At 32.8% G+C, this 23,454-nt stretch overlaps 1 protein-coding gene across 1 annotated transcript in view; it reads left to right on the forward strand.

Annotated features, from left to right (window-relative positions):
- Positions 1 to 813: 813 nt before the first annotated feature.
- The window catches only part of LOC115874409 (piezo-type mechanosensitive ion channel component-like), a 160,363-nt gene continuing 137,722 nt past the window's right edge, over positions 814 to 23,454 (forward strand). The window contains exons 1-5 of the mRNA XM_030889573.1: positions 814 to 930; positions 7,155 to 7,366; positions 12,286 to 12,379; positions 16,858 to 17,010; positions 22,843 to 23,089. Of these exons, the coding sequence (XP_030745433.1) occupies positions 867 to 930; positions 7,155 to 7,366; positions 12,286 to 12,379; positions 16,858 to 17,010; positions 22,843 to 23,089 (770 nt within the window). The 5' untranslated portion in view covers positions 814 to 866. The remainder of the gene's footprint in view (positions 931 to 7,154; positions 7,367 to 12,285; positions 12,380 to 16,857; positions 17,011 to 22,842; positions 23,090 to 23,454) is intronic.

Genomic DNA, 23,454 nt, shown 5'->3' on the forward strand with positions numbered 1-23,454 from the left:
GTGGTGAAGATGGAGAAGCACCACAACACCTCATCACTGACTGCGCCGAGTCGACAATCATTTGTGATATAAACTTTGGTATGACTGAAATCGGAGATAGATAACTAGCCAGTGTCTGAGATGGCTTCACAGAGCCATCTCAGACACTACACGTATGTATATTATATAGTCACTTACTAGCGAAAAGTTATTCCATTATTTCCCTCGATTTTTAACCGAGATCTACCGCACGCTACACAACCAACCATTTTACAGTCTTTTTCGATGAATCGCAATAGTGTCACTGCTACTTTAAGTTCTGACATAAAATTTCCTTCTAGATTTACTATCCTTAAACAACTATCAGTAGTAGAATACATAATAATTTATATAAAATAAGCTCAGCAAAGACTGACAAATCCACAAAATTTCAAATCAAATTCAAATGTGTTATATGAATCGTCAAACAGAACTGGCAACATGCAAAAATATTAAATCCAAAGCAGTAGTTATTTTTAAAATATTTAAATACTTTACTTTAACGCATAGTTTTCCCGCGCTCATAGTTGTGTTTAGTCATTACAATCTGTCTAACTGATTAAATATAATAGCTGTTTTAATAACATATTATGTAAAAATCAGACATGTAAAAATAAGTAAGCTCATTTATTTCTTTTAGCTACCTTTCTCACTGGTATCAAGGTGTCACAGGGCGAACCCCGCCGGTATTCAAAGCACATGAGAGCATCAAAAAATCTCTTAAAACACCTGTCGCTAGACAGTTTAATCACGTTTTACTTTGTTGCTATTGTTACGAACAAAAATATAAATAGTCAAAAAATTAAAATTTTTGAAATGTCACTTTAAGTAAATATAATTTCATAAAAATGACCAATTACTGGCTAGCAGCTTTCACTTTTAGAATAGTGTTTCCAATTTTAGTATTATGTGGTAAGTAAAACATGATTAACAATATTATTACATTTATTAAATACGCGTAAATTATACTTAAAACTGTCAAAATATTTATCATATAGTATAACATAAAAGATTCCCTCGTTTCGGAATTGCACACGCATGGTAACGTAAAATCCCTAGGTATTATAATGGGTGTTTTTGAAAAGTTGCTCACCTCCTATAAGTTTTTTATATTTTCAGATTAAAAAACGACATTTGGTATGTTATTATAAGAAATAAATCAGGATTGACTGACGTATTTAATTGTTTCGATCAATTTCTGTTTCACCGGAAATGACTACAAATTTTTATATTTTAAATGATACCCTCCTTTGAATAACAAGACTAAGGAAGGAGCATATAAAAATCTTAGGTCCACCGCGATGGGACTCAAATATGGCCGACTTAAATTCCGGTTTATCAGTGCCGTTCTAATTTTATTTAAAAAATGTAAAACTATGATATAGGGTAGACGTGGGGTAGACTCTATATTTTATTTTATTTTACGCTGTGAATAAATGTTGGTAGAGTAAACGCCAGGAATGTTTGGGAGTGATTCATCGCTTGATGAAGTTAGAATCGACACGCGCGCTATCATTTTTACATTAAAAACGTAAATTTTTACCGCAGACGTAGGTTTTAAAGGTCCGGTCTAATCATATGCCTGCGCTCCTCCTACTTATTCTAAAATGTTAGCGTGATTGAGAAAGACGATACTATATCGCGTTTCTTTGATTGATTGGTTTTTGTGCGTCAGTCCATTCGTGTGCTTGCAGTGCGATCAATGGGGCATTCCATTTTATATTTATAACCAAATACAAAGACCAAATATATGTTTTGACAAGACTTTGACAATTAAAACAACAAATTACAACAGATTATATATTGATTATTATATGACTTGAAAGACCACGGCACTGGAATTAAGTTTTATGAGACCTTGAACAGATTAGTTCACATGGTAGCGACCGATGAATCACTCCCAAACATTCGTGGCGTTTACTATAGTTATTAAAATTGTTATAAAAACATATTATTATAATAAAAATAGATAAGTTTTAATAATTATTTATTAACACAAACATCCGATACGCTACTGAAGCAGGTAAGGCAAATAGACGTATTTAAATTCTTTGACATCTAATCTTTGACAAGTAGTAAAGCAGTTAATGCAAAAATGCAAGAAAAAATATATAATTAGTTGATTTAAGTGAATTTCATAAATGATCGGGTTAGTACACGTATGTATATTATATAGTCACTTACTAGCGAAAAGTTGTTCCATTATTTCACTCGATTTTTGCCGAGATCTACCGAACGCTACACAACCAACTACTTTAGAGTCTTTTTCGATAAATCACGATAGTGCCACTGTTAATTTAAGTTCTGCCACAATTTCCATCTAGATTTACTACCTTTATACAACTATCAGTAGTAGAATAAATAATAAATAACATAAAATAAGCTCTGTAAAGACTGACAAATCCACAAAATTTCAAATCAAATTCAAATGTGTTAAACAGAGCTGTCAAGGATCCCCACCCTAGAGTACTTTTTCCGTCCACCATGCATGAATACATCGATAGCATTAAGGTACAATTCCGAACACGACCGCAGACTGCAGACCGCAGCAGCAGACTGCAGGCGACACTACAGGTTTCTATAGATTTCAATGGGATGCATTCTAAAGTAGGCGTCATTGCCGTCGAACAGCAGGCCCCGGTTTAACTGCAAACCGCACTACCAGTATTGCAGTCATGCAGTCGACTTCACGGCCTTCACGCTGAAAATATCGTACCTACACGGGGTCCAAAATGAGTTTTTTAGAAGCCGCCTATTTATGGCGAGCCTTGTACACTTTGGTTTAAGATCATCATTAATGAGGCTTAGTACAAAATGAAACTGTCTTTTATTTAAACGGCAATAGCTTCTAAATATGGTTTCATTACTCAACAAATGTTTTTGTATTAGCACTGAGTAAGTTTCCTCATCTATTCTATAAACTCATTTTTATACAAAGGCATTGTCAACCTTCTTTGTTTCCTAGTATGCATAATAACACATCATCATCATCTTCCTCTTCCAAAAAGAGTTCAATAATCGCGGAAGAAACTGACATGTTTCCTCGAGGAGTTCTTATCTACGACTGCAGGAATATCTGTGTCGCTGTGTTCTGCATTAATCCGACCTCAGACGGCAACGGCAATACGGTTGCAGTGTGCGGTCTGTGGTTCCAGTCGGTCGTTGCGGTTATATTTGGAATCATACCTTTATGCTCCTTCTTTAGTCTTCTTATTCAAAGATACCCTGTTATGATTAAAAATACGAGTTGGGCATCTTTATAAGCGGCTAAGGAAAGATACAAAAATAGTAGATGATGAAACTTATTTTTGCAAGGCTCATTGACCAATAATTAGTGGTTTAAAGACAGCCAAACGCTCTAGATTGAATTTTAAAATGCATTTTTTTTTAATTAAAAATCACAAATGTTTGCATACAGGGTGTTCGAGGCTGAGCGTGCATTGGAAGTTTCTAGAGAACTAGAATAACTAGTTCGAAAAATGTTTGCACATCATTGTTTCATAACGAGATCTATCAATTAAAAATATTTTCAAAGTGGCCGCACCAAATTTTCTTATTTTAAATGGGTACCTCCATTTTTTATTACATACTTAAATTCTCTGTAATTTTTTTTGAATTTTGATATTAAACACTCTATACCGGGTGCGTCTCAAAAGTGACTCGCCTCTATAACTTTTCTATTTTTTCAGATAAAAAAAACTAGATTTGGTATGTTAGTATAGTCTGTCCAACGAGAAGATCCTTGACAGTGATAGATGTGTCTGTCATTTTAATTTCAAAGTAGTTTATTTTATTTTACAAAGAAATAAGTTGGTACAACTGGAACGCATAACGATATATTTAAAATTTGATTGACAAGATGACAAGTGATTACTTCAAAATATTGTGAAAGAAACTGTATAAAACTGAAAAAATGTAATCGAGTTATTTTATTTAATAAAAACGGTATGTGTTAATACAAAACAAACAAGAACAAAACACTACATACCAAAAAAATATAAAAAAGAACTATTATTTACTTTCAAGCTTTATGAAACTACCCGCATTTATGATTATATTTATCAATATAACTTATGTACAAATACAAATTTGTAATATTCCACAGGAATAAATAAAACAACATAGGTAAATAAAACAAACTATTTTATTAATAATAACACCTACCAAATTTTATACCTTAAAGGTTGATTAATTAACTTTAATCTTAATTTTTTTAAACCAGTACCTTGTGACCAGGGTTCGGAAAACTACATGTTACTTTTAAAAACTACATAAACTACATTACGTGTAGTTAATGTAGTTTATGTAGAGGGTGTAGTTTATGTAACATATGTATGTAACTTTCAAATGTCATAGGTATGAGGTGAGGTTATAATAAGTTAAAGCTTTAGAAAGCACATAATGTATTTAAGAAAACAGAAGAAATATGGCTCTAAATATAACCATTCACATCATATTATTTAGACTTCTCATAAAAAAATTATTCATAATATCAACAGGTAGTTTATTAACGTAGTTTTCATGTAGTTAACGAACGGGAAAAGACGTAGTTTTTGAAGAAAAACTACACGTAGTTAATCAGGTAAATTACGTCTTAATTAACTACTACCGAACCCTGCTTTTGACATTATTTTTCTGCAGTACTAAAATCCATTATTTACCTATCGTGTGATGTCGATATTTTACAGCTACTCCAGTTTTTAGTATGTGTTTACTTTGATTCTTCTACCATATACGAGATGCACTTATCTACGACGAAATGGTATACAAACTTTATCGATGGCAACTTCATTGGTGTATAAGAATTTCTGCCTGGGCAGCGAGTATTTAGTATTTACCATAAACTGTGCTCTGGGTCTACAGTTAATTTTCACTCGATTTTTCCTCCACTTGACTTCAAAAGACACAAAACACACGTAATAATACGAATCAAAATGCATCATCTTCCAAAACGCAAGGTATTTAACAAAAGTTGACACAAAATTATAACCTATAATTTGGCAAGACTTTGACAAGCGTCAAAAATTACAAAAATCTAAAGGCGAGTTCATACGCATCGGTGTCCGTTTGTCGTTCATCGTTCCGGCAAACCAATAAAATTGAAATACGATCTGTCATTTTTTAAATAAACCAATAAAACTGGTTAAAAACAACAAGACACGACGTATGACGGATTTATATTTAAACCCATCCATAGATAACTTAAAAATTATTAGAAACTTTTTTTAGTAAAATAAATAGATTGGTATGGGACGTCATCTGCTTTTCTTCTGTCATCGTCTGTCGAAATCTTACCTGAGAAAAAAAACAGAGTATATATGACATAAATTAGGACAGATTGGCGTATTCAATTGTTTTCGGTCAAATCCTGTTACACCGGAAATTACTACAACTTTTGATTTTTAAATGGCATCATCGGTATTTCGTCACTTTATTCGATAGAAAATGACACTCAATGAAGTAGACTGACATATCATATGTCAACTTTTGACATTTTCAAATATGTTTTTTTGAAATTGCAACATGCGGTTCATAAAGATTTTCAGAGTTCACCCTATTCAGAGTGTCATTTTCTATCGAATAAAGTAAAAAATCACCGACGGTGCCATTTAAAAATTAAAAGTTGCAGTCATTTCCGGTGAAACAAGAAGAAACCGAAAACAATTGAATACGTCAATCAATCCTAATTTATGTCATATAGTAACATACCAAATCTCGTTTTTTTTTATCTAAAACAATAAAAAAGTTATAGAGGTGAGCCACTTTTGAGACGCACCCGGTATACCTGACATTGACCGTTTTTTTTTGAGAAAAAAAATATATACAATTTTTGGAGGAAAAAAACTGCCTGCCAACAAAATTCGTATAGCCTAAACGTCAAATTTAATAATTACCTTGGAATAAAATGATTAAGGAAGGAGCATATCAAAAAACTTGGATAAAATAATACATGAATAGCATTATACTCCTTCCTTATTTTTTTTTATTCAAACGTTTATCTCTTATACAGGGTGTTTCAAAACAAGTGCGAAAAACTTCAGGGGGTGATTCCTTGTTCAAAATAAAGGGTAGTTTGCTTCATAAACGTTGGGTCAAAAGTCAACCATTAGGGAGATATCGCGGTACAAAGATGGCGGAAAAATAATGTTTTTATTTTTTATCTTGAAAACGAAAAGAGATAGACTAATAAAATTTTATGGAAGCATTATTGTTATGAAAACACACTTTCTGATAATTTTTTCATTTTTTTAAAATGAGTGGAAGGGGTTGAAATAAACTACCCCTATCATTCTTGTTAACGAAATTTAAAGAAAAATCTTATCAAACACATGCAAAAAAATTAATTTGGATAGTTTAGTTTGTTTAGAAACTTTTCTATCTCTTGTATTTTTTTCACAAAACTCACCGATTTGAAATTAAAAAATAAAATGTAAAGCATTACATGCCAGGACAAAAAACATTTTCTGATAAAGAATCTAGTGGGCTGCTGTAATTTTTTTAGGAAAACATCTAGTCGGCCGCTGTTACTTTTTAGGATGTTCCTAATATTATTTTATATGACATTACTTCTACTGCAATACGTTATTATCTAGATTATTATTATTATCGTTATTATCACTAGATTCTTAATCTAAAAATGTTTTTTGTCCTGACATGTAATGCTTTACATTTTATTTTTTAATTTCAAATCGGTGAGTTTTATCAAAGAAACACAAGAGATAAAAAAGTTTCTAAACAAACTAAACTATCCAAATTAAAGCATTTGCATGTGTTTGATAAGATTTTTCTTTAAATTTCGTTAACACGAATGATAGGGGTAGTTTATTTCAACCCCTTCCACTCATTTTAAAAAAGTGAAAAAATTACCAGAAAGTGTGTTTTCATAACAGTAATGCTTCCATAAAATTTCAATAGTCTATCTCTTTTCGTTTTCAAGATAAAAAATAAAAACATTATTTTTCCGCCATCTTTGCACCGCGATATCTCCCTAATGGTTGACTTTTGACCCAACGTTTATAAAGCAAACTACCCTTTATTTTGAACAAGGAATCACCCCCTAAAGTTTTTCGCATTTGTTTTGAAACACCCTGTATAGCTGTTTGACTCCTACATGTATTTATTTTTATATTTTTCAGTTGTCTACTTACGGCCTACGATAACAACATACATTTATCTGCTGATGGCCTTCTACATGCCCTTTTTCTCGGTGCCTACCGCCGTATCCATGACACGAGACACGGGAGTTTTCGTTAAAAGTTTCGTTGTTGTCAGTTTGCTGATTTCTTTGTCCGTTTTTTGCTTCTATTTTGTCGTGTTCTCCTCAAGCACGATTGCCTACAACATAGAGGTAAATTATTTTCTTTTATAAAAATAAATTTTATTTCATTTATCGATTATAAATGTCGCTTAAGTAATGCACTCAGATGCAAAAAAAGAAACGTAACGGAGAAATTTTTTGTAAAATTTAAAGTGTTATATTTTTGTTATTTTTAGCTCTATTTTAGTTTGTAAACGTTAATAGAAAACCGAGTGGACAACTCAAAATGTACAAGGATATTTTCCACGAAAATTTAAAATTGATAAGCATGCGGAATCAGTGGGAGAAATCAGCGCACAATATAACGCAATGGAGAAGAATTGTAAACTCAGTTAACAACGACAACCAAAAAGTAAAGAGGCAACAAAGCAATAAGATTTTTGAATGTCTTGAGAGCGGAAGAGAGATAGCATCACCTATTGGTCTTTTCAGTGACAGAAAAGCTCACGAAAGAATACGCCTTTCATAACCATCTTCTGATGCATGTCAAATACTCGTCAGCAAGTAATGGCAGTAAAAATAGGGAATACATAAATAATTTCTCCAGAACCAACTAGGAGAAGAATAATTACAGTCTACTAGGCCTTGTACAAATTTTAATTACTTTTAAATGCGATTGGTTCTGAAATCCTTAATATACAAAAATTCTTCTCTTCTTCTCAGCCATTACTCATCCACTGCAGAATGTAGGCCTCTCTCAGTTTCTTCCACTCGTTTCGATTCTGTGCTCTCCTCATCCAGTTCTTACCGGCTACGGTTTGGCTATCATCAGTCTATCTTTTAGGAGGTCGGCCGACTGGGCGTTTTGCTAGGCGTGGCCTCCAGCAAAGAAGTCTTTTTGCCCATCTTTCCTTGGACTGTCTGGCCAAGTGTCCTGCCCAAGACCATTCCGAGCTATCCTCTCTACGATGTCCGTTATCCTCGTCTGTCGGCGAATGTCTTCATTTCTAATGTGGTCGTGAAGACTGATACCCATCATGGCTCTTTCCATAGCTCTTTGGCTCACTCGTAACCTGTTCACACTTCGTGCCGTCATCGCCATAGTCTCCAAACCATAGGTCATGACAGGCAAGACGCATTTGTTGTAAACGTCTCTTTTTAGGCTATTTGGGATTTTGCTTTTGAATATAAAGTTAAGTTTACCAAAAGCTGCCCATCCGAGTTTGATCCTTCTAGAAATTTCGGTTGTTTGATTTTCCTTGCCGAGTTTTATGGCATGACCTAGATATATATACTCTTTAACGTTCTCAATCCTTTGACCATTAACATTAACTTGCTCTTCAATTTAGGGTTTTAGTTTTAGACAAATTCATTTCTAAACCTACTTACAATGATGTGTGGTGAAGTTGTTCGAGCATTGTTTGAAGTTCTTCCAACGATGAGGCCAGGACAACGACATCATCAGCGAAGCGCAAGTGGTTAAGCATCCCACCATCTACCTTAATACCCTTCTTGTCCCAGTTCAGCTTCTTAAATACGTCCTCCAGGGCCAGTGTAAAAAGTTTTGGGGGAAATAGTATCTCCCTGTCGGACTCCTCTTTCCATTTTAATTTTATTTGTGATATTTATGTCATCCAGTTTGATAGTCATTGTAGCTGATTTGTAAATAGATGATATTATGCCCGAGTATCTGTAGTCTATTCTGGCATTTTGTAGGGCATCGAGGATGGCGTGTAGCTTTATAGAGTCGAAAGCCTTCTCATAATCCACAAAGGCGACATATATAGGGAAGTTGTATTCAGTGCTTTTCTCTATGAGAGTGCGGACTGCCTGAAGGTGATCCACAGTACTATATCCACTTCTAAACCCTGCCTGTTCCGGGGGTTGATAGAAGTCGAATTTGTTTGACAGGCGATTTGTCAGCACCTTTGTGAATATTTTGTAGAAGTGCGAGAGCAGGCTGATGTGACGATAATTGTCGAGTCTGGTGTTATCACCCTTTTTGTGAATGAGAGTGATTGTTGCGTTTTGCCATAGCTCTAGTATTCTTTGTTCCATAATGCATCTATTAAAAATTTCCGTCATCTTCTGCAGTAGAAGTTGTCCACCAGATCTGAACATTTCGGTTGTTACTCTGTCTTCTCCCGGTGTTCTATTATTTTTCATTTGGGACAGGGCTTTCCTTATTTCTTCTACGTCTATTTCAGGAATTTTCTCGGAATTAACATTAATGATTGGGGGTCTAGTGAGTTCGCTGATCGTTGTTATTTGCTTGCTGTATAGTGTTGTATAGAACTTTTCAATTACCGTCAGCATTGAATCTGTGGTCGAGACTAGGTGGCCTTCCGAATCTTTCAGTTGGTAAATTTTGTTTTTGCTTCCGAGTTTGTTCCTTCTAAGTACTTTCATATTGGAATTCTGTTCTATGCATTCCTTTATCATATACGTGTTGTAAGTTCTAGTGTCTTTACGTATAACCTTATTAATTACCCTGTTCATTTCTCTGTATTGTGATGTGCTCTTATCCAGCTTCCGTCTCTCCATCATTAGTTGTGTTTCTGGGGATATTTTTGGATTTCTGGCAACTTTTAATCTTGATGCAGTCTTCCTGGTACTATTTATAATCTGGGAGGTTGTTTGTTGTACCAGATTATCCAATGACAGGTCTTCCGCGTTTCGCATATTGGATAGTCTTCTATTTAGGTCGATTTGGTAGTTAGAGGTATTTTGGTTGGTCAGATTTAGGTGTTGCCTTTTAGTATTGATGAGTTTTGTTCTTTCTAGTGATGTGTTGATTTTAATTCTAGTTCTAACTAATCTATGATCACTGCCAGTAGAGAATTGGTTGATTACCGATACTTGGTTGATTACCGATTAACTTCAACAATGTGTTTTTTATTACATAGGACATAATCAATCTCATTTCTTGTTGATCCATCGGGACCAGCCCAGGTCCATTTTCTGTTCGGTTTTTTTTGAAAAAGGTGTTCATTGCATAGATGTTGTGTTGTTGAAGGAAGTTAAGAAGTTTTTCGCCCCTTTCGTTTCTTTGTCCTAGGCCATATTTCCCTATATATGGGCCATCGTCTTTCTCCCATTTGCCTATCTTAGCATTATAGTCACCGATAAGGAGGGTAAAATATGTTTGAGATGTATTTAAGGCTCTCTCTATATCATCATAAAAGTCATCAATTTCGTCCTCGTCAGAAGATGCAGTTGGTGCGTATACTTGAATTATTTTTAATGAATATTTTTTATTTAACTTCAAGACAGCGAAAATTACTCGATTTGATATGGATTTGAACTCTGTAATATTCTTCCGATGTTTAGGTGAGATAAGTATAGCGACTCCACCCTGCGAGTCTGTTTCAGAATTTCTTTGGAACAATGTGCAGCCGTTCCTTAGGAGAGGCCTTTCGTCCATTCATCCTTGTCTCGCTGATGCCAAGTATATCCCACTTTATGTTCTCCAACTCTAGCTCCAGCTCTGAAAATTTCTCATCCGTTCTCAATGTCCGTGCATTGTACGTTGCTATGTTCAGTATATGTTGGCAGCCTGTCGAAGCCTGGTGATTCTTAGCACCCCTGACTCGATTCCTTGTCCGTCCGCTGCCTTGGTCGGGGATGTTCGAGCCGCCAGGGACTCGGGGCCTTTGTATTTTTTGTGAAATCATGGAAGTATTGAAAGGAATATGGCATTAAAACGCCACGCTTGCCTTGCGGGTTATATACAAAAATGATACAACGAAAATGTTCATATTTGTCAATAAACTCAAAAAATCTTCATTAGACCACTCATAATAAAAAAACCACATAAATAAATAATAACTTTATTGCCTGACAGGATTACAGGATCCCAATTAATAGACAATTATAAATAATAAGGAAACACATAGTAAATTAACTAAGGAGCAGTATAGATCTCACTCAGATGGCCCAGACAGCAACCGCCTAATTTTATTCTTGAAACTTGCGGCAGAAATGTTAAATACCTGTATCTAATTCGTCGGAAGATAGTATAAGATTATTATAGTTTGAACATGCTTGATGCAATGGCGCCTTTGTGGATAAGTTGGTCCGTGGAACAGTAAGATGAAATACATTTTGATGGCGAGTATTAAATCTAGGGATGATGAAACTAATATTCTGTAACAGTTGTGTCGCGTAAATTTCGCCATTACACAGTTTATGTAGAAAAATTTGTGATGCACAAACTTTTTCATTTTGAAGAGACAACAGCGAGAATCTATTTAATAGCGCATTTTGACTATAATCTCTAGTCGGGTAAACACCATCTATTTTAAAGGCTAAGTATTTCCAGAATCGCGTTTGAACTTTTTCCAGTCTGTAAATTTGTGTAGCGTAAATAGGCGACCAAGCAACAGAAGCGTACATCAACTTCACTGGCACTGAGGGTTATTAAAATGTTTAGTTGTTCTTATTAAAAAGCCCCCAATGATCTCAAAGCAGATTTAATCGTCTGATCTATATGATAATCAAATGGAAGTTTACTGTCCACATAGATACCCAAGTCTTTTATGACCATACTGTCAACCAGCATATGGTTATCGATTTTATATTGAAAGTTAATAATGATTTTTGTTTAAAGCGATACTCAGCTTATTACATTTATTACAATTTATGAGTAGACTGCTATAAATGGCGCGCGGAGGCTCAATGCATTCATTATATATGGATCACTGCAGACTGAGATCACATCTGCAAATGATGGAAGTGGAGGAAGACGCCAAATGCCACTATACAGGACCAGGTTTGAGTTGTTTTTCAAAACTATGTTGGACTTATCACATTTTGGAAGGAATATCACCCTCGCATATAACAACCTAGTTACCGCATATAACAACCTAATTACCGTATATAGGAATGTAGTACTTGTATATTATTCAGTTGTGTTTTAATGGAAAATATATTTCCATGAACTATATTTTAGGCCTAAATTTCAACTTTATTCGATGAAATTCGATTACAAACATAAAATTTACTTTTAGCCTTGCAGTTTTATAGAAAGTGTGCTACGTGCATATGGCGTTGTTGACTTTCGTGACCTGCCAGGTCATTCTAATATAGATTGGTTGCTACCAGGTAAACAGATTTTTTTATTACTTAATTTGTTGATTTCTTCTAATTTAAACATAAATGTTGAGTTAAAATCTAAACATATCTGTACAGTCGGTAAATCATTATATGGCTTAAGAATATCTAAATAAATCACAATATATTGTTTTTTTAATATCGTTGATTGTAGTAGGAGTTTTTAAATTTTCAAAATGTCATTTTAATGGATATAAAATCCCAAGAAGTTGTTATAATTTGAAATTTAAACTATTTTTCTTTCTCCTTTACACTCAGTACAGTCTAAAATAAAATATTTGTTTCAAAACATTCTGGACAGCCTATACCGACATAAATCATCAGAGAGATAGAGTTTTTTTGTTCTTTTTTCCTTCCTACATTAATAATTATTTTTCTAATACATTTTTTTTTCAAGTACACTCAAATGCAAAAAACCGCAACGGGAAATGTTTTTGTCAAGTTTAAAGTGTTATATTTTTCTTTCTTTTAGCCTTATTTTCACGATTTTTTTAGCATATTGTATACGGGGTGGCCCGTCGAAAACGTTCCGCAAGGCATAACGGCCAGAGTATTTTTTCTTTCAAAAAATCCAAAAACACGTCAATTTTGTTTGTGAGGGGGACAACTTTTGCCCCAAAAATGATTGCAAAATCTTCAACCCTCTAAGCGGAGGTGTCATCCACCAATTTTTTTCAAATGGGAAGGGGGGTCAAGTGGTACCGCAATGAAAAGGGCTTTTTATTATCTATACTTTCCCGTTTCGTTTTTGAAAATCGGTCGGGTCATTCAGAAAATATGAAGAATTGAAATTTGAAAAGTTTATTTAAAAATTTATCAGAGTAAATGATAAAGATAAATTCCTTCGACCAATTTGCTGTTTTTTCTTATTATTTCTAGATGTTTTCGCATTTTTTCACTTGCCACAAGGTTGAACGATCAGGTGCGGTAGTTGCGAGATAGCTGTTCTGTGACTTGTGCGTTGAAATTCTCAATATCGTTAAATTTTTAACAATTATGGTGTACTCACTTGCAGAAAAAGTGGAAATAATCAAACTTTATTTTAAAAATAAACTTTATTTTACTTTATTTTAAAACGTCTTCGTTAAGTTCTTGTACCAACTGAATTTTGTACGGGTGGAACTTTTTTTAATATCCTTTGGACGCTTGTACGATTCTCGCCGGTCTCATTGGCTAATTTTCTTGTACTCAGCGTACTTGGCAACTTGGCCTAATACGAATACCTCCATAGCTTCATTTACTACAGGATTTTCCCTCTGCCTCTTTTTATTCATAACAGAACCAGTTTCGCGAAATTTTGCTACTAACTCACGAACAATTTTGCCAGAAAGGTGTTTGTTAGGATGGCGTTTATTGAATATCTGCGCAACCCGATTGCCACATTTATTATTTTTAAAATAAAGTTCGAATATTTCTAATTTTTCTGCAAGTGGGTACACCATAATTATTGTTAAAAAGTTTAACGGTATTGAGAAGAACTTCAACGCAGAGGTCACAGAACAGCTATCTAGCAACTACCGCACCTGATCGTTCAACCTTGTGGCAAGTGAAAAAATGCGAAAACATCTAGAAATAATAACAAAAAACAGCAAATTGGTCGAAGGAATTTTCCTCATCATTTACTCTGATAAATGATTAAATAAACTTATCAAATTTCAATCCTTCATATTTTCTCAATCACTCGACCGATTTTAAAAAACGAAGCGGGAAAGTATAGATAATAGAAAGCCCTTTTCATTGCGGTACCACTTGACCCCCCTCCCATTTGAAAAAAATTGGGGGATGACACCCCCGCTCAGAGAATTGAAGATTTTGCAATCATTTTTGGGGCAAAAGTTGTCCCCCCCACAAACAAAATTGACATGTTTTTGAATTTTCTGAAAAAAAAATTACCCTGGCCGTTATGCCTTGAGGAACATTTTCGATGGGCCACCCTGTATAAAACTATCAACTTTAATTCATAAACTCAGTTTTTTTATAAACTTTAATATTTGACTTATTATACAGGTTTAATTAAAGGGTTGTTTTATTTATCCTAACTTTAAAACACCCTGTGCAAATATTTTGAGTAAGTTTCCCTAAAAAATTACTTTGCGATCAGAACCATGTCTCCTGAGAATTTGTTTTTTGATTCACGTCAACACATGCTTTGGTTAATTTTTTTTAGAGCGAAATGAACTTGTCACCAACAATTTGCAATTTTTTCAACTATCATTACTTTATGATGTTATTTTTTAATATCACGAGGTGGCTTTGGTGACTACTGTCGTAATATCATCTCGACACTGATTAGAACTTTATATTAAATTTTTATTTTTTTTTAAATTAACGATAGTTGCTTGGTTTTAATAAATAATAGTAACACTGACAGAACTAAGGAAAATAACTATAATAAGTAAGTGTACACCAAACAAAAAACTTGTAAAAAAATACTCAAATACTTTGTATTACCTTTACCGACTGTTATAACTGTCTGTAGACGTCGGTTCATACTCTTAATGAGGCTGCAAATATATTGTGTTATGTTTCCCATTCTTCTTCAAGGACCAAGTTAATATTCATAATTTCGGCCATCTTCAATAAGATCAATAACTTTTGCACAATCTACGACACTAAAAACCATATTCAATCGTACACAACAATAATCACTAAAGCCACCTCACTATTATGAAGAGTAACATCAAAAAGTAACGATAATTGAAGATATTGCAAAATGTTAGTGGCAAGTTGGTTTTGCTCTTAAAAATTAACCAAAGCATATGTTGATATGAGTCAAAAAATAAAAGATTAAGGAGACATGGTTCTGACAGAAAAATTATGTTCTAAGAAAATTTGCTCACGAAATAATTGCACAATATGTTTTAAAGATACCCAAGTAGCATTTTCACGACTTGCGACCACATGTTTACTAAACACAACGTTGGATTAGTTACAAAAAATAGTTAGCTCCGTACCTTAGGTATTAAAATAAATGTAAACGTTGTTGTAACGTTGTGCCGACGTTGAACTAGTACTACAACAAAGTAAAAGCTTCTGCGACGTCGAATAAACGTTGTCTTGTAACCTTTTTTGCTTAAGTGATCTTTAGGTGATTCGGACAACGTAGTTACAATGTTGGGCAATAAAGAGTTTTCCGACGTCACTTTCAGGACCTATTCCAACGTTATGCAAACGTCGACTGTTTTACTAATTCCAACGTTGTTTAGATTTCCTTATTCTTACGTTGGTAGGACGTCGAGCCACTACCTTTTTGCAACTGTATTGAACCATAACCTTAAATCTTAAATTTTTACTTCATTGTTCTGTTCTTCAGTTCTTCAAGCTTCAGTGCTGTTTTTGTTTTTATAAAAAAAACTTAATTAAAATGGGACATAAGAAAGGTACATATAAAACTAAATTTAAATATACATCGACATATTACCGATACTTTATCCACTCCCTCGTTTATTTAGAAGAGGGCGGCACAAGCTAGACTCTAGGATGACTAAATTAGGCAATCTTGCGACTAGTATACTACCTGTTAAGGCTGAACTACGACTTTATTAGTCCAGTATGCGACTACTCGAACTACTCCATCTTAATCTCCAAAACAACAAAGTGAAAGCCGCCATGTTGTTGAATAAGAAAATGTTTCGTTCCTAAAATAGCAATTCCTGGTTTTTGAATACATTAACTTGAAATATTTGATCCTAAACAACACGCGGAAACAATGTTTTCGACTGCGAATAAATTGTTCTCATTTTACTAAAAGAAAAAAATTCAAGAAATTTTTTAAAACTTCTTTAATTTTAAGGCCCATTAGTATTTTTCAGAGTAGAAACAATACATTTATCAATAAAGTTGTTTGCGTTTAACTTTTTTGCCTTGGGTAACGAGTTACAGAGTCGGTTAGAGTGTTTCAATAATTATGGTCTTCAAATATCCTCCACACTTAAATACTTTTGTTTTGTTTTCCTTTACTGTCATCTGGCATATGTCTCTAACTAAATCATAAAAATAATATTTTTACTATAATTATCCCAATTTAGGATAAAACGCGACTTAGACGCCATATTATTATAGTTTTGTATTTCTGTGAATTAGGATTTTAAACAACGTTGCAGTTTGTACTAAATTAGGCTGCTAGCCAACGTCGGTATCTAACGTTGTTTCGACCCAAAAATGATTCTCCAAACTAGTGCAGTCTAGGGTTGGCACGAGGTTGTGCCGACGTTGCACCCCGACGTTTGGTCGCGTGACACAACCTTGTCCCGACGTCCAAATGCTGCTTGGGTAGGGTAAAAAAAACTCTTCGATTAACCTTGTATAATAAGTCGAATACTAAAGTTTATGATAAACTGAGGTTCCGAACTAAAGTTGATACATTTTTATACATCTTAATTCCGAATTAAAGTTGATACATTTGATACGTTTTTTGCATCTGAATGTATTTATTCTATATTGGAGTGTTATTAACATATCATTTTTAGAACTTATAATGACAATAAGTGGACCTGTCTTGTGGCTAATATTATCAAAAATGACTCAAGAAACTGTAGTGAGCATAGCAACGGGAGAAGCTGACATAGAAGAATTGAAGGCAATACATAACAAACATTTATTAAATATTGCCACTCAACTAGGTAATTAAAACATACTTATACTCTTGTAAAGAGAAAAAAAAACTAATTTACTATGTTTAATTTATTGGATATAATCTGTTTAAGTTTTGAAAGAATTGCAGTTTTGTGGGGTCATAAACATGCACCTTTCAGATTTTTGCAAAAGTTCATGGCTTACGAGATATTTTGAAAAAAACAAATTTCGGCTATTATAAAAATTGTCCCTAATTCCATTATAATCTATTTTAGACAAAAAAATTTCAGATAAAAGTTGTAGATAATCACATCTTTAATGAGATTGTGTCCTCCGTTTTTATCTAAAGCCTGTCATTTTTGACATATGACACAAACATGTTTTTTTTAAATGGAATGGCATAAGTTTTTTTGTTACCCTTATTGTTAACCATACCGCCTAAAAAAATCTAAAATGGATAGGTCAGGTGATTGAGGAGACGCATGCAATTGGTCCACCTCTACCTATCCTTGAGTTTGCATAATTATGATATAAAGAATTTTTAACATTTCTTTCATTATTAGGGAGAGTGTCATAATGAAAGTCATGTTGGAACCATTCTATTGAAGCGCAAGTATCTAAATTTAAGTTTTCTAAAAAACGTAAGTAACGTTCAACGGTTTATAACGAGGATACGTTGCCTCGAAAATGTATGGCCAAGAAAAGTTGAACCAATAATCCTACAGGCTTTTCTTTATTTGAAAAATGCATATTTGCAATTTTTGTTTATTTTAATTTATAAAGTTTGGATGTGTCAGTTTCACATTTCTGAGAGCAACGACGATTGAACTTGTTTCCATGGCTAACTAAGTGAAATTGTTTAAATATTATAAGAATTGGCTATAACTCAGTAATTTTTTTTAAGAAACATATTATTGCTAAAAAGCTTAAAAAACGGCGCTTTTTATGAAGTCATGGCCAACTATGGTTTCCATTTAAAAAAACATATGTTTGTGTCATATGTCAAAAATGAGAGGCTTTAGATAAAAACGGAGGACACAATCTCATTAAGGATGTGATTATCTACAACTTTTGTCTGAAAACTTTTTGTCTAAAATAGATTATAATAGAATTAGGGACAATTTTTAAGGTAGCCGAAATTTGTTTTTTTCAAAATATCTAGTAAGCCATGAACTTTTTCAAAAATCTGAAAGGTGCATCTTTATGACCCCAAAAAACTGCAATTCTTTCCCCATTTATCCGAATCTCTATCTCCAGTAGTTTCCGAGATACACATAGAGAACATCGTAGGAAACTCACCCTGTATACAGATATAAATAGATAACCAGTACACTAATCTGACGATATTTTGAAACAACACAAATTTAAATAAAATAAAGAAGTAAAAAAGGAAATAAAAAATATTTTAATTATGCTTAAGTGAAGTCAAAGAGCTGGTTTCGTACAAATTGGTGGAAAAAAGAGAATCTCCGATATATATTTATCAATTTCTTTATTTTTATGAAAAGAATTTGCAACTGTATTCGTACTATGTGTGCATTTTATGTTCTGATGTACTTTGATACTTTATTTTGAGACTCTCACAAATAGAGAGTACGTAGAAAATATCACGTAAATATTTAAACATGGTGAATAAAATTTCCAGATTCTATTTTAGAGAAACATTTTTATAATTTTTTTAAGAGCTTGTAACGTTTTTGTATTAGCACGCAGCGAACGTCAGTTCATATTATTCGGAGAACTGAATCGTCGACTTTATAGAGATGTTAAATAAATAAGACAATGATAAAGAATATCAAGATATTTTTCGAATTAGTTACCATTTGAAAAATATTTGATAGTGACATTGTTTTCATTTCCATAATGGTTTCCGTTGTGCTCTAAATTTGTAAAAAACAAACTTTTATTGACGGTTATCGATCAATATCAAAATTATACATTGATTGCGTTGTCAAACATAATTCAATTTTTTAGCAGTAAATTGCCGATTTAGTGATATTGAAGAAGCCAAACATTTTAGGCTTATTAATTATTTTAAGCGAGAAAGAGGCACTGCTAAGAGATGATGCCTTCTTACACGTGGATAATAATAGTATTTTATCTACGTCAGTGAGTTAAGAAGCTCTTAACTCACGCATAATAATGCTCACGCATTTTGAGTGAGTTAAGAGCTTCTTAACTCACGCATTTTCATTACCGCACTCCGACTACCAAAGAGAAAAAAATATTTTTCACTTAATACCTACTAAATACAAATAAACTGTTCTATTGATAATAATTATAAAAACATCAAAACTTATTTATTATAATATATTATTTATTAAACTGACATAAAGTGTCAAATTCAACGAGCCCCCGTAACCCATAGTTTCTCGATATATAATTAATAATAATATAATAATAACAATAATAATACTTTATTTTGCATGAATATCATTTACAACAAATGTAATTTACAAATAAAAAATAGCAATTCAAAAAAACATGCAAAAAAGGAACTGAAGACAATTAAAATTGGTTTAAATTCAGTTCCTATCAGATCACAATATCAGCTAGTATAAATGTGTGTTATGTAGCTAAATTATTTTACTGTAACTTATCTACAAATATAAGTAAATTATATAGTAATCCTATGACTAAGAAAATTTAGTATGAAATTAAAAGAAATAAACACAAAGAAAAGTATTTTATACTAAAATAATTCTGAGGTAAAAAAAAATAAGAGGGAAGAGAACTATCCAGAAAATGTTTTTTAAGTTTTATCCACTGATGGGTTAATTTTTGAGAACTGTAGAAAAAAAAATATTTATATTCGTTGGGTTATTTATAGAATCAGGAATATATCGAATATTAACATTATTGGTTATATTTAAATTTTTTAGTTTTTTTCATAAAACCTTATTGTTATGTTTATTAGTGCAAAATTCTAGATATCTTTTTTTTTTCATTTTGTATTGCAATATTTGTCTGATTCCGCATTTGTTTATAATAATCCCAATGTTCCGGTTTTCCGGTGTTTTTGTATTTTTTAAAAGTCTTATCTCGCATTTTAATCATACGTTTTATAATGTCAGTTAACCATGGTGGTTTATATTTCTTATTTTTAACTGTTTCTAAAGGTGCTAATATATCAAATATCATTAATATCAAATTATTAAAATAAGATAACTTATCTTCAATATTTTTAATATATATTATATCCTCAAATGGCGCGCTTTCCAAAAAAAGATGCTAATAGTTCTTTATTTATATATTTGAAGTTTCTTACTTGGAGTTTGGTTTCAGCTCTTTGTACAACCTGAGCATTTAAAGTAGCATGCACCATTAGATGGTCTGAAATATCGGGTACGTTAAGAGTTGAATAATGTATTTCTGTTTCTGTTTTAGGGGTAATAATATAATCTATCAAACTTTGAGATTTATCTGTAATTCTTGTCGGAGTATCAATAATTTGTTTTAAATTGTAAGAATTTAAGCAACAATCAAAATCTTGAACGCTTTTGTTATCCAATGACAAATAATTTAAATTGAAATCTCCACCGCATACACACACACAATATTTTCACATTCCATTGTAAAAAATGTTAGCGCGTTCTCAAACTCATTCATAAAATCCAAGAAATGTCCCTTTGGCGGTCTATAGATTGATCCAAAAATATATACTACATTATTAAATTTAAATTTTATCCATAATTGTTCCAAACTTTCTGATTGCTTTGATGTTAGAACTTCATATTTAAAATTATTTTTAAAATACATACCCACTCCACCACCTCTCATATCTCTGTCTGTTCTAAGAAACGTATATCCTGGAACTTGGACATGGTCACTAGGTATACCCTGAGTCAGCCATGTTTCTGAAGTGCCCAAAATATCAAAAGACTTTTCCAATAATAAATTCTTCTAGTCTGCGAAATGCGGCAATAACGAGCGCACGTTGAAATATGCGATACTTAGTGTTTTCATTCTCTTTCCTCCTAGCTTATACTTTTCTTATACTACCTAAAGAAATAACAATTTAACAGAAATAAGTAAAAAAAAATATATTTATATTAGATGTATTTGAAAATACAAAAAAAAATAAAGAAGATATTGTTGAATAGAATCCCGACTAACAGTTGTTAATTTTTAATTATATCATCCTCATTTCGAATCCAGATTTTTCTCCCATCAACCCTGGCAAATATTCTACCCTCCATGGTCCACACTTTGTCTTTTCCAAGTTTGTCTTTGGCTAACATTAATAACCCATGCCGGTAGGATGTTAACTGCTCACTAATGGCAAGTTTAGTATTTTTAAGTCTATTTTTCGTCAAATAGACAAGGTTTCTTTGACTAGTAGACAGAAATTTTAAAATCACTGTACGAGATCTTGACTTGTCTATTGGATGTTTACCAATACAATAGCATTGTTCGACTTCAATATTCGGCAAGTCCCGACGCTTTTTGATAATTTCGGAGACACAGTTATTTAGGTCATTTTCCTCTTCTGGGAGCCCATGTAAACAAAGCTGGTTTAGTTTTAAAGCCTGTTCCATATTATCTGTTTTACAAAATAGCTCATCCTTTTCAACTTGCACACTGTGTAATTTATTTTCCAACTCACTGTTCCTTGCTTCAAAAATTTGCATTCGCTCGTCAATTTTTTGGGCCACCATGTCTGCTACCTTTGCTGCTATTGATTCCATAAATTTTTTATCATTAAAAATCTCTGATATGATTTTTTGAGAAACGTCCTTCACGATGCATACCAATTCTGTTTTTTGTCTTTCCGTAAATACCATTGTAAATAACAATTCTTAGTTCAAATTTAACAAAACAAATAAACTGGCCGAGTGTGAGAAAAAAAAACTTGTTTGTAAGAATAACTTTGAAAAGTAAATAATATTGTCGGAGCTGAGATTCACGTCTACTCACTACAAACGCACATATCGGACTATCTTTACCAATCTAATTACCTACAATGTATTTTTATTTTTTTTTATTTTAGTTAAAAATATTTTAAAAATTCATTGTGTGTTTTTATAGTTAGACATAGATAAAATATTGTACAATACACGCGAGTTAACTCCATTAAGATACTTGTGTGGTTACACATCTCGTGCTACGCAATCGTTGTCCAATTTTCACACGCGTATCTTAATAATGCTGTTAACTCACTTGTATCGTAAATATCTATTACGTGCTTACCTTACATTTGCATACTTTTTCGTTTTGTCAGGAGGTTTACTGTTTTGAGTAAAATCTCAAATGAATTGGTAAATAACCAACGAGTTCTTTAGATTTACCATCAAAAAAACAATTTTCGATCGTACACTACCAAATTATGCACACACTTTCTATATTATGCTTTTACTAAATTTTAGTTTAAAATTAAGTCTAATGACAGTCGTTTACTGTCTATTTGTACCGATGTTTTTGATTCGGTATGACTTAGTGTGACAATAAAGGCCTTGTTGAGTGTAATAAATACACTCATACACTAATACACTCACACACTAATACACTCACCGGCAAAAACAACCGGCCACTAAAAACTAGTCCCACTTTCAAAGTTGGATTTCTCGCGAACCACGCATTAGATTTTGATGATTTTTTTCTTAAATTGTAAATTAATTCCTTCTTAATGGATGTTACGTCAGAAATTTTTATCTGAATTTATTTTGAGCATATCCAGGGCACAACAATAATACGAAGTTTTTTGTCCGAACTTTGTAACACCCAATAATCAAAATAAAAAATATTTTTAACCCAATATAGGTTCCTTTATTTCATTTTAATTGTTTGTTATACAGTTTGCCAAAATATTACCTCTTCAACTTTGTCGACGACTCTGGGTTGTTATACTACAACAAATTATATAACGCTTCTTTTTTTAGGAGTTTTCGTCTGGATCTTCCTGCTTTGCTTCTGTGCAGTTATCCGGATATCGCCTTTCGGAGGATTGTACTACCTGTTGTTTCTGGGTTTCCTAACGTACTGGGCAACGTTTAGAACTTTTGGTAGAGTGTGCGCCAAAATAATAGGATGTATTACACCGATTATTTTTATACATATAACACTGATATATGTGTTTCAATTTAAGTATTTCAACACTCATCCTGGAATTGGTCGTATACTTATCAGGTAATAATATAAGATAGAGCTCGTTATCAAAAACAACCATTAATGTTGGCAACAAAAACAGCCAAATTTGATGGCAGTCTTTCCTATTTTGTTTTGAGTGTTTTAAGTGAAGATCACGATTTAAATAGATGGAACCTTAGATCTTATAAACTTCGTGGATAAAGTTAAGTCATATGTATATTAGACAAAACTTTGTTACTTTAACATGCAATTTTATACTTATTTCTTTCTAGAAGAAGATTATCGTGTATATCCTTCTCTCTGCATGAGCTACTGAGCTTGCTCAGAGCGATATTGGACGTCAATGCTTATTTGAAGCTGTCTTTCGCAGCGTTAGCTAATTACTAAAAATATGAACCATTAAC

The sequence above is a fragment of the Sitophilus oryzae genome, unplaced genomic scaffold (genome assembly GCF_002938485.1).
Source record: "Sitophilus oryzae breed Bouriz unplaced genomic scaffold, Soryzae_2.0 scaffold_1275_pilon_pilon, whole genome shotgun sequence".
NCBI lineage: Eukaryota > Metazoa > Arthropoda > Insecta > Coleoptera > Curculionidae > Sitophilus > Sitophilus oryzae.